Genomic DNA, 11845 nt, shown 5'->3' with positions numbered 1-11845 from the left:
TTACTTACTGCATAACTAATAAGGAATTACTGAAGAACTAATAGGTAATTCTTCATTAACTCTTCCCTATATGTTCACTTAAGAATACTGTTTCAAGTTCTAAGTAGGCTAATTACTGCAGAATTATCTAATAATTCTTTATTAATTACTAATAGGTTCCATGCATTTTCATTTTAGAATATTGTTCCAGGTTCTAAGTAGTTCCTGCAGAATTATTTGATAATTCTTTATTAATTACTAATGGGTTCCCTGTATTTTCACTTTCCCTCAGTCATTGCCTTACATGCTGGAATTTACTCAATGGTAATTTGATATGCTGAGGAAAACAGACACACTTACAGTACTGTATATGAAATATAAAAACTAATCTGAGGTAAGTTGGCTATGGCAAGGCATTTAGAGTGGGGTTGGGTTCCTTTCTGAAGTTGATTTTTTGCAGAACACACTCACAAAACAATTATTTACCACACAGGCAAAAACCTCTATAAAATTTATTGTATTTTATTAATATTGCATTTTCATAATACTACTACTGATAACATTAGTAAATAAGAAAGGGCCACAACTCAGTGTAATTGTGTTTGTTCATTAGTAGTTACTTCATAGTTATTTTTCTTGAACCTTAATTAGTAGATAGTTCTTCAGGAGGTATGGCATAATTCATTAGTTATTGATTAGCTAACTGTTACATATAATCATAAAATTCTATTACATACTGATTAGTTAACACATCTTCCTTAGTAGTTAAAAGTAATGACTTAAGAGTTAATGAAGAATTATCTATTAGTTCTTCAGTAATTTCTTATTAGTTATGCAGTAAGAAACAGTATTCTAAAGTGTTACCACAAAAGGTACATTTGGTTATAAAAGTCCTGAAATGAGACTGAACTGTGTAGTTATTACTTCATTACCTGAGGTTATTATATGCAAAGAAAGAAAACTATGTTGTCTAATATTACGTAGCAAAGTTGGTTAATCTGTTTTCAAAACCTCAAAGGGAATGATGTGTAATTTAGTCCTGCAGAGGACAGTATTGAGTTGAGTTAAGGGAAGTGCATGAGCGGTGAGTGAATGAAGCGGTAGTAAGCAAATTCCAGCTGGAAGTGAGCATGCCCTAATCCAGGGGTTCTCAAGTCTGGCTATCGAGATCCACTTTCATGCAGAGTTTAATCTAACCTAATCAAACACACCTGAACAAGCTAATCAAGTTCTTCAGAATTACTATAAAGTAGTATGAAACTAGTTTGATCAAAGTAGGAGCTAAACTCTGCAGGAAAGTGGATCTTGAGGATCCCTGCCCTAATCACTCTGAAGGGCACAGCTTTTCAAGTGCGAACTCTGAAGGAAGCATTTGCTGTTGCAAATGAATATGCTTTTTAAATATATATATATATATATATATATATATATATATATATAAAATATTGCCTTTCGTCTTATTTAAAATAGCTTACTCTGTTTATATATTATATTTGAGTGGTATCCTATTACATCAAGATAATTTGAGATTCAACATTAATTAAAATGCTTTTTTATGGACAAACAAACAAACATAAAAATTGAGTTTCCTGGGTAGATCAGGCAGGGGTGATAATAACGCAATAGCATCTCAACTCCAGCTGAGCGTAACTCAATTACTTCAATTACCTTGAATTAAGTCAATAAAATAAACTAAATTTATTCTGCAGTCTTTCAGAAAATTTTGTTCGATCCAACTCATGAGGTCAAACTTTGTGTTTTTTTAATAAATAAATTCAGTGATGCTTTCAATGTGTTTAAAGGGAATGTTAACTGTTAACTGTGCATCTCCCTGAGTGCTGCTACTATGTTTGTGTGACATTAAACACTGGCATCGCAGAGTTTTACAACTTTACTAGTGTTTGCCAATAAGTCTGACTTCAACCCAGTTAGCACAATAATGTTGTGTTTATCCTACATACTTAAAAGAACAGATGAAAGGTTAGTTTTTTTTTTTTGTTTTTTTTAACATATACAAATGCATATTTTTTAAACCTTGCAGAAAAGTTTGTTTTATAAACCTCAATACCATGTCCAGGTACTGCATTTTAAATAGGTGTTACAGTAAGTGCCTTTGTTTATTGTTGTGGATTATTTAAGTGCTTACGGAAGAGGGCTGATTTGTGATCAGATTTTTTTATATTATTATTATTACTTTTTTAATTATACTTCTCATGACATATAAATATAAAATTACATATAAAATAAACAAAAGGCTTTATTTGTGACAAAAATACTTTTCTCAAAGCAACAGTGCTATAGTGATCATTTAATCCGAATATGTAAGCTGCAATGTGATCCAATTGCAAACAAAATGCAAAATTGCTAAATTACTGTAAAAACTCAGTATAATGGGGAAGAAACCAACATAATGACTAAAAAGCTTCACCCTGTTTTTAAATTGAGAATGAGCTTCTAGACCCCCTCTTTGAGAATACATCGAGCAATGAATGTAGGCCTAATGTGGAGAAGGGGAGGAGCCTGAGTGATGTCATCGGAAGAAGGTAAGCTAAGACGCTGCTTATATACCCCTGAGAATGTGATTAGTTGAGAGGGTTTACCAAGACTGCACACACACCTGTAGGAAGAGATGGGCATGCCATGTTTGGCCCATTCCATTCCCAAGCTACAAACACTCTCGATTTCTCGCCTCTGTCTGCTGACAGTTAGGACCATCTCTGCAGATTTCCCAGGAGGATTAAGGGTATGCTCATAAGATAAAATGTGTCTGCGGTAAGGGAGGTTTGGACTGACACAGATGTGTCCGTGCATAATGGTCTGAAACTGAAAAGTGGCAGTGAAAGCATTTATCTAAAAGAGCTCATCTCACCAGCACTATAAAAAGAGATAGTGTGCAATTGTTATTATAAGAGCTATTTCTACCTACATCTATTTCTATCCATCAGATCTGACTTTAAAAAATATTTTTGTTGTTGTAACAGTATGTATTTAGGTTGATTCAGTCATAATAAATTAATTTTTTTTTTTATATGATACTACATGAAATATGTGGGCACCTGTTTTGATAGCTGACTTCATACTGAGGGAGTAAAGCCTAAAGAGCTAAAATAATGTAATTCCAAACCAATACATCCTAATGATGAAAAAAAAAAATTAAAAATATGATATAAGGCATTTTATAATAGTAAACACCATATATACAACACTGCCATTCCAAAGTTTGGGAGGTTGGTGAGAATTTTTTATGTTTTTTGAAAGAAGTCTCTTATGCTCAACAACGCTGCAAAAATATTCTAAAATGTAAATTATTAATGTGATGGAATTTGATGCTCAAAAACACTTTTGATCAGTGTTGAAAACAGTTGTGCAAGCGTTTATTTGAAATATATATTTTTGTAACAAAATGAAAGTCTTTATTTTCATTTTAGACCAATTTAATGCAGCCTTGCTGAATAAAAGTATCAATTTAAAAAAAAAAAAAAAAAAAAAAATCTTAATGACCCCAAACATTTGAATGGTAGTAGCTGTGCATGTATTGCAGGGAGGCTGCAAGTTCCTTGAAAAGGGCATTATAAAATAGTAAAAATGTGTGTGTGTGTGTGTGTGTGTGTGTGTGTACAGCTATCTTTGTGACGACCGGTTTGAGTTTTAGACCATGAGAGTGAGGACCAAGAGAGTAAAGTGAGGACATTTTGGCCAGTCCTCACTTTCTGAGACCCCTTTAAAGGACTGGGGTCAAGACTTGGTTTTAGGGATACAGTTAAGGGTTCAGGTTAGACACTTAGTTGTGATGGGTAAGGTTAGGGTAAGTAGTTAGAGATTGCATTGTGTCAATGAATGTCCTCACAAAGATAGATGTACAAGAATCTGTGTGTGTGTGTGTGTGTGTGTACGTGCGTGCGTGTGTGTGTTTTCTTGTGTTTTATATGTATTTGAATTGTTAATTTCCTATATTGTAAATGGAATGCTTCTTTTGATAAAAAAAAAAAAAAAATGTGTTTATTATAAAATGTGATCACAAATACATTGTTATCACAATTTTTGAATGAATATCTGGAATATCAGTGGACAAAATGAATGGGAAAAGATTGGGACACCGATGCCACTGAGGGTGCACAGTTCCTGCAATTCAAATATCTATGGTAATAAGAATTCTCTGATTGGTGGATTGTGCTTCAGGATTTTAGGAAGTGTAGTTTGTCACCAGGAATTCACCAAGAGCTTTTAAATGGTTTTTCAATGGTATTACAATGTATGCACAAAACACATATCAAACTAGTACAAAAATTAAATTACCATTTGTTTTGGTTAACATTGCAAAAGAAATATGTACAAATCCACAGTTTCTTACAAACTTAAGAGGTAAACAGGTCTGTCAACACAGTGATTATTGTTGGTTGGGACATCGTGAGAACACAAAATAGATTCCCACTCCAGTCGTTTTGTTTTAAATACACTTTAATCAATGACAATAAAAAAAAATATTTGACAAATTCCACTTTTTTTTTTTTTCTCTCAGTGCACAGTTCAAACATTTTTCCAATTTCAATTAAGCCCTCAATTATATTTCAATTGTCTACATGTTCCCAGATGTCTTCAGATAGAAGTCACTTTAAACACCTCATAAAGTAACTGACATTGCACTGTCTAGTGTAATTACTCAAGCAAGTACTTAGTACAAAAGAACCTAGGCTATAAAGTACAGAAATAGTGATATACAGTGCATTTGTTGCCTTAAAGGGATAGTTTACACATGTTGTTTCAAAACCTGCATTATTTATTCTGTGGAACATAAAATATATTCATAAAAATGTCTCATTTTTGGGACCCCAGTGTTCTTCAAAGTTTCAAAAGACATGAGTGTGAAGGAATTTTCCTTTTCATTAGTGAAAGTTCCCTTGTACACTGTCAGAAAAAGTGTGCAAAATTTGTACCTTTAGGGGTACAACGGCTTGTCACTGGGGCAGTACCCTCAAGGGTACACCTATTGTATACCCTTTATAATGTAATATAATGTGTAATATTTCTACCTTACCTTTAAAATGACTTTTTAATTAGTGTAAATACATGTAGTTGATTTCATTGAAGTCAAGTCATATTAAATAATAAAATTAAATATGAATTCTGACTTTAATAAAACAAGTTTGTTCAGGTTTTTGCCATATGAAACACACAAGGTTACCAGACGAACATTTTGTTTTAACCAGTGTACTTAAGCTAATCGTTGTGTCTCACAAATAGGGAGCTGACTGCCTTTTTGACAGTGTGTTATGAACCAGGGTGTTTAAAGCCAATATGAAAATATTCTGTGTAACTGCTTTTAAATACACTTAATATTGTAATTAATTATAGCCTACTTACATGTAATCTCTGAGACTGTAATGTAAAGAGTTACCCAACAGATAGATAGAGAGAGAGAGAAAGCACGCTGTTTCCCGGTGGAGATTGATGAGCACCCCCTCCCCAGAGCTCCTGGTGTTTCTATAGTAATTTCCAGCCAATGATCAGTTGGTGTCCACATCCCCATCCTCCTCACCTCAGCACCAATCAGCCACACACAGCGACAGGAGACACCTCACCTCCAGTCATCGCTCCACGGACAACAGCCTCAACCCGGACGCCATCACAAACATATACCTTTCCATCTACTTTTCTTCGCATGAACAATGGCGTTTTGTGCGTAAAGATGGTGTTTGTGTAGTGATCACTCGGCGCGCGTTTTTTGTGTATTCATCGCAGTAATGTGCTGCTCTAGTGTCTGGATTGTCTGGTAGGTGATGCTCTTTCATTTTTTTCTCGCTTAGCGATGTGGCGCATGCTTTCTGAATGTCCACTGTTTTATTATTTATTTCGGGTGGTTTTGTAGTCACCAGAGTGATTAAATCCCATTATGCAATTTGATCTGTACGTCTCGGGCTGTAATCGAAGGCACAGTTGTCTACTCTCGACCTCTTTCTGTCTCCTCTGAGTATCGGATATTTCTTATTCTCTGAACTTTGTTTAGCTACAGCTTGAAAATTGACGTTTTAAAAGCACCATTTACTGAAAAACAACAGCGATGATAATACTAGTAAATGAATAATTAGCATCATCAATACATTGTGCATTGCTTCTCAGAACAGATAAAACTTCTTACACTTGCAAGTGTAAAGTGATATGTGTTACTCAGTTTTGTTCTGTTTGCCTTTAATTAGGAAGTTATAAAGCAGCATGAGCCTCTTTAATAAACTTAATAAAGAAACATTACTGCCTTCATGTGAGGTCTCAGATGATTAATGGCGGGGTCTTAGATATGAATGGGTTTCCAGTGTTGTCTCTCAGGTGGAAATGTACTATTAAATTTAGAACCAGATGTTCACAGTGCTTTGAATTGCTGTAGTCTTCTTGCAGTGTACCATAGGCAGTCAGTGAGAGAGTCTAGTGAAAGGTAATGCAAGAAGAGGAAGATGTGTCTAATGGGCTTTTATCTGTGGCAACAAAACCCAGCCAGACTGTGAGATCGGAAATGGATCCCCCCACACACTACAGTTGTCAAGGTCTGAGACTTGGTTGGAGAGAGCCTAACAAAGCATGTAGAATTGTATAATTGGGTGAATCTTGACAATGTGATTCATTCTACATATTTTCATAAGAACTTTGTGCTTTATCCATGATCACATATACGATTTTCTGAAAATATGAGATGTCTATAGTTTGAGGCTGCTTGTAGCTATTTGAGATATTATTGAAAAACTTATTTATTTATTTATTTTTTACATAAAATGTTTCTATTATGATGCCACTTATTTGTAGTGGTCTTATACTAAAATTACTATGGTAAATAATTAAGTGTACTTTTTTCAGTCTTGGTGGTCCAATCATATGATTTTCACACATGCAAATGTCTGTTTCCCATTGTTATGCAACATTAAAGTTTCATAGCTACAATGGTAAGTCACAAGATTAGAATCCCAATTTTATGGCTAAAGCAATCAGTAATTTTGACTTTCACTGGATTTGAGTAACTTGGAAGTGTCAGATGATGAACAGGAAATGTTTGTCACTTGTATCCGTAATTGTTGTTCTCTTGTTTTAGTGGAGAGGAAAAACCAGGATGGTAACGTCTTGTGTCTAACAAGCTTCACCTTGACAAAAACCAACTGCCACCCTCCCCCAAAATATTTCTTGTGAGCGCTTGAAACTTAGCAGTCATGTCTAATCTTAACAATGCACTTTGCATTGAAAGCGGCCAAAGCACTGACGTGTCACTCTTGCAAAAGGATAATCTTCAGGACGGTGGATTAAGCCAGCTGTTGGATTACAATGCCGAAATGGAAAGGTACAGGTCGTTTGCAAACTTTTACAAAACCAATGGGGCATTTCCACAGACTGCTAAGATTGCCCGCATAACGACACCAATTTTTCCCAGCGCCAGAATCGGTGTGTCCCCTTGGAACTGTGATAACAGCATGCTCTGGGGAAGGAAATCAGCAGCAATAAACCCTAATAGGACCAGCATGCATAGAAATGACTCCCAAAGGCCGGGGAAACCTGGCGTGCCGCCAGAGACGCTGCAAATGGCAAATAATAATTTCCTCTCTAGCTTATCCCCTGAACACTGCAGACCTTTAGCAGGAGAATGCATGAACAAGCTGAAATGCGGTGCTGCTGAAGCAGAGATAATGAATCTCCCGGAACGTGTTGGAACTTTTTCCGCTATTCCGGCTTTAGGGGGCATCTCATTACCTCCCGGGGTCATCGTCATGACAGCCCTTCACTCCCCCGCAGCCTCAGCAGCCGTTACAGACAGTGCGTTTCAAATTGCCAATCTGGCAGACTGCCCACAGAATAATTCCTCCGCATCCAGCGGAAACCCAGCGAAAAAGAAAAGGAAAAGGTGTGGGGTCTGCGCGCCCTGCAGGAGGCTAATCAACTGTGGAGTGTGCAGCAGTTGTCGGAACCGTAAGACGGGCCACCAGATCTGCAAGTTTCGGAAATGCGAGGAGCTAAAAAAGAAGCCTGGCTCATCACTAGAGGTGAGACGACGGCTCAGACACCACACTCCCCCTCCCTCCCTCCGTGCTCTCAAAAGCATTAACCTTTCCTTCTAGTCACGTTTCTAAGCCCTTGAAAATTGTTTCCATGCCCACCCATGCCTGAACATCCCCCCGGCTTCTCAAATCTGCCTACCCGCCTAGCCTAATTGGCAGTAATTAGGGGTGTTTGTGCGGAGCGCAAGCTGAGCTTGGCTCAGACACCCCTAATTGCTGCCAGTCAGGCTGGGGCTGGAACGCATCCGAACAACCCAGGGCTTGGCTCTGCTCCAAGCTGAGCTGGGAAATGGTTTTCAGCAGAGAGCCATCCTTCTCTGCACTTGGTCATTTTAACCAATTATAGAAACTGTCTCCTGACGAGGCTAGTCGATCTTCCCCACAATGAGAGCAATAGGAAAATTCCTGCTGCTGTTCTTCTATCACACTTGGGATGGGGAAAGTCTAGATTCTCTTCCTGATGTCCTTACACACTGAAAAGAAAATAGCAAAAACAATCAAATGGATTATCCACTTATTATTTCTGACATGATAGTTCTCTAAATTGTTCTGTTTTCAAGGGCTTACAGTGATTTATCCATAATTTTGGTCCAAGTAAAAGGCAATATTTTGTCTCTAAAAAAAACCCCTTAAAAATACAAATTTGGGTTTAGTGGTGTGTATGTTTGCATGAGAATGTACAAATAGAAGATATATTTCTTGAATTTAGTTCAGCAAACAAAGGCTTTGTTTACACATGGTATGAACATCCGTCTTGTGTGAGGTGTGTGGACAGTGCAAAACACAAGTGTAAACAGGTTACAATGCACTGTGATCTGATCTCACACAATTTACACACATAAAGGCACATAGTGTTTGTAGTGTAAACGCTAATGTGTCCTAATGCAAATCGGACAACATCGAATGACTGCCTACTCACCTAATATGTAATCACTGCACCAAAACAAAGGTTTAATTTTAATTTTAATAAGGTTGTATGTCTGACATCAACATGCCTTCCCTTACATTAAAATACAATCACAAGTGGTTACAGGAGATGCATTTGAGAGGAATGTACCAAGTGTAAACAGCACCTAAAGCATATAGTGTAAGCATAAGTACTTCCTCCAGTAATTCTTCACCTGCTAATTGAGTGCATGGAAAGATTTATATATATATATATATATATATATATATATATATATATATATATATATATATATATATATATATGTATAGAGGTTTCTTAAATCTGTTGACTTGTCTTTAGGTTAAGGTTGTGTGTAACCACAGTTTGTTACATGTGTTTGGTGTTGTAACAGCTAGGATAAAGTAGTATATGTTGTTCTACTTCTTTCTCATTACTTCACCATGAATGTTCATGCCACGTTGCTAATCACAGACTAGGCATTTTTGGTTGTCATGTGTGAAAGGTAAAGTGTGTAAATTTTTTGATTTTAAAATACTTAGCTTAATATGCAGGGACAATATGTAAATTCGTAGTTTGATTTCCCATGAAAGTGTGTAATCAGTGTGCCACTGTGGCACTTTCAGTCCTGTCAGTTTGGCTGACCAGCGGCAGACGGGGAAGTGTTCTGGTCTGGAAACCTGTTTTATTATTTTTGCTTTTCCCTTTGGTGCCTCTTATGGACCAGAAGTAACAGACTTCACCTTTAAGTATATTCATGTCTTAAATTAGGAAATTATGGCAGTTTTTGGAAGTTTTTTATTTTAACTTATTTATTTTATTTGTGGAATACTGTTCTAAGTTCTGTTGCACACACTCCCTTGGTGGAAGTTTTAATGAACATGTCACTTTAAGTCTAAATGGACTGATACAGAGATGAATCAGTCTAGTTCTAGAAGATTACGAAGAGTACATTCTCTTGCAGGAGTGCAGATATCATGTTCTGTAATCTACATTTCTAGAAATGTAAAGATTGAGGAGCTGTGGAAGACAAAAAAACTATAATAACTGTATATATGTTCATATTTTATAATTGTTTATATACATATGAAGTAATATATAATACTTCAACTTTGCCATAATAGGAATAAATTACATAATATATTAAAACAGTTATTTTAAATTGTAATAATACTTAATATTATTATTGTTTTTACTGTATTTTTGATCAAATAAATATAGGATAAATCTTATCTAATTTATAATGCTAAGGATATGTTGCTTTTCATCTGTGATAGTTCTTCATAGACTCTTTGTTGTTGTATTCAGTGTGTGAGGAAATGTAGAGTGATCAGAGTTTGCTGTAAGACTGATTAGCATCCTCTGCCCACACACAGTTCCTTCATTCATTTTTATTGAGCCAACATGTGTAATGACCAGTATAGGAGAACCATGTGCTTTTACACAAGTGTCTGCAGACACATTCAGACTTAAATACACTCTTTTTTTTTTTTATTTATTTATAATTGACTTGCTCCCAATAAGCCTAATACGAACAGATACACAACACACAAACACACTGACTCACTCACACAGACAAACACAGGCATATATGTAGCTGATTGCACCTTTTGCTGCTAACAAATGATAAACTCCCAGTAAGCAGCTGGATGTTGCTGTCAGTGTTTTGCACCTGGGAATCACCCTGAACTAATTATATCTTAAGCGGCAGTGGAAAATGCAAATTAGAATTTTACTTACACCCCTGAAATCGGAGAGCCAATTTAATCTAATACCGCCTTTAATTTAGCGCGCTAATGCAAGACCCCGGAGGATTACCCTGTGTCACTGCTCTACTGCTCTCTCTCTCTCTCTCTCTCTCTGGCTTTCTCTCTCCGCCACCAGAATGGATTAGTCTAGCAGAGTCATCTTATCTTTCCTAACATTTCCTGAGCTTGCTTTGGGTCCAGTAATGCTCCAGGTTAGTCAGACAGTTTGAGCGTGGATTGTGTGTTGGATTTTTAAAAAAAAGATATTGATCAAGAGGCTGTGTGCATACATATAAGCCAGGATCTATATTGGAAAGTGACTGGTTTTCCTTTTATTTACAGTAATAGGTCACATGTAATGTCTGTTGAGGACTTGAAGCAACTGATTTTTGGTCACCATGAAAACATGGAAACTGTTCTTTGATAGTAATGCGTGAGGAGAGATTTAGTAATACAACAGTGGTTTTCACCTCAGTGATTATGAGGTACCACAGCTTAAATGCTGTGTAAATTATTGATTTTTTGCTTGAGGAAATTAAGTATTTTGTTTGTTCTGTGAATAGGATTCTGTGTTTGTTTCATTTCTGGGTGAATCTTTTTACATTGATATTCACTAAAAATATATTATATATTCAAACTAATGTGATTGATCAAGAGTACCAATGGCATTTAGCATCATCACTGACAATAATTCTGCCATGGCAGGTCTTAGGGCTGCACTTTTGAAGATTTGGAATATAGTGCAAAATGGAGCAAATTGTAGAGCTGGAAGTCTTCCCCTTTACCACAATTTTTAAATCTTGTTTATGCCTACAAATTCTAATTTGTGGAGACATTGTCCGCAGTTGTGGACGCAAATCAAGTACTTGAGTAAAGTATAGATACCCTAATAAAATATTACTCTAGTAAAAGTATTAAATACTCCTTTTCAACTTTTAAAGTACAGAAGTTCTTGATTTTTACCGTACTTAAGTATTAAAAGTGAAAAGTACTGATTGATGAAAGTTTGTTTATTTTGCAAATTTATATACTCCATCCTACTGGGCAAAATATGTGTGGGGGCATAATACTAGACACACAGATATCTTAAATATATTACAGCTCAGTCTGACATCATTATAGATTATTATGGATTTTCAAGTAGCCAACACTGGTCATTAAGAAATATTATTCAACATTTA

At 36.0% G+C, this 11845-nt stretch overlaps 1 protein-coding gene across 1 annotated transcript in view; it reads left to right on the top strand.

Moving 5' to 3' along the window:
* The first annotated feature begins 5492 nt into the window (after positions 1–5492).
* cxxc4 (CXXC finger 4) overlaps positions 5493–11845 on the top strand; it is a 32665-nt gene continuing 26312 nt past the window's right edge. The window contains exons 1-2 of the mRNA XM_051910715.1: positions 5493–5749; positions 7055–7994. Of these exons, the coding sequence (XP_051766675.1) occupies positions 7170–7994 (825 nt within the window). The 5' untranslated portion in view covers positions 5493–5749; positions 7055–7169. The remainder of the gene's footprint in view (positions 5750–7054; positions 7995–11845) is intronic.

Source organism: Ctenopharyngodon idella, chromosome 1 (genome assembly GCF_019924925.1).
Source record: "Ctenopharyngodon idella isolate HZGC_01 chromosome 1, HZGC01, whole genome shotgun sequence".
In the NCBI taxonomy this organism is placed as follows: Eukaryota; Metazoa; Chordata; class Actinopteri; order Cypriniformes; family Xenocyprididae; genus Ctenopharyngodon; species Ctenopharyngodon idella.
The sequence above is the reverse complement of the archived record's forward strand: the minus strand, read 5'-3'. Positions and strand labels throughout refer to the sequence as shown.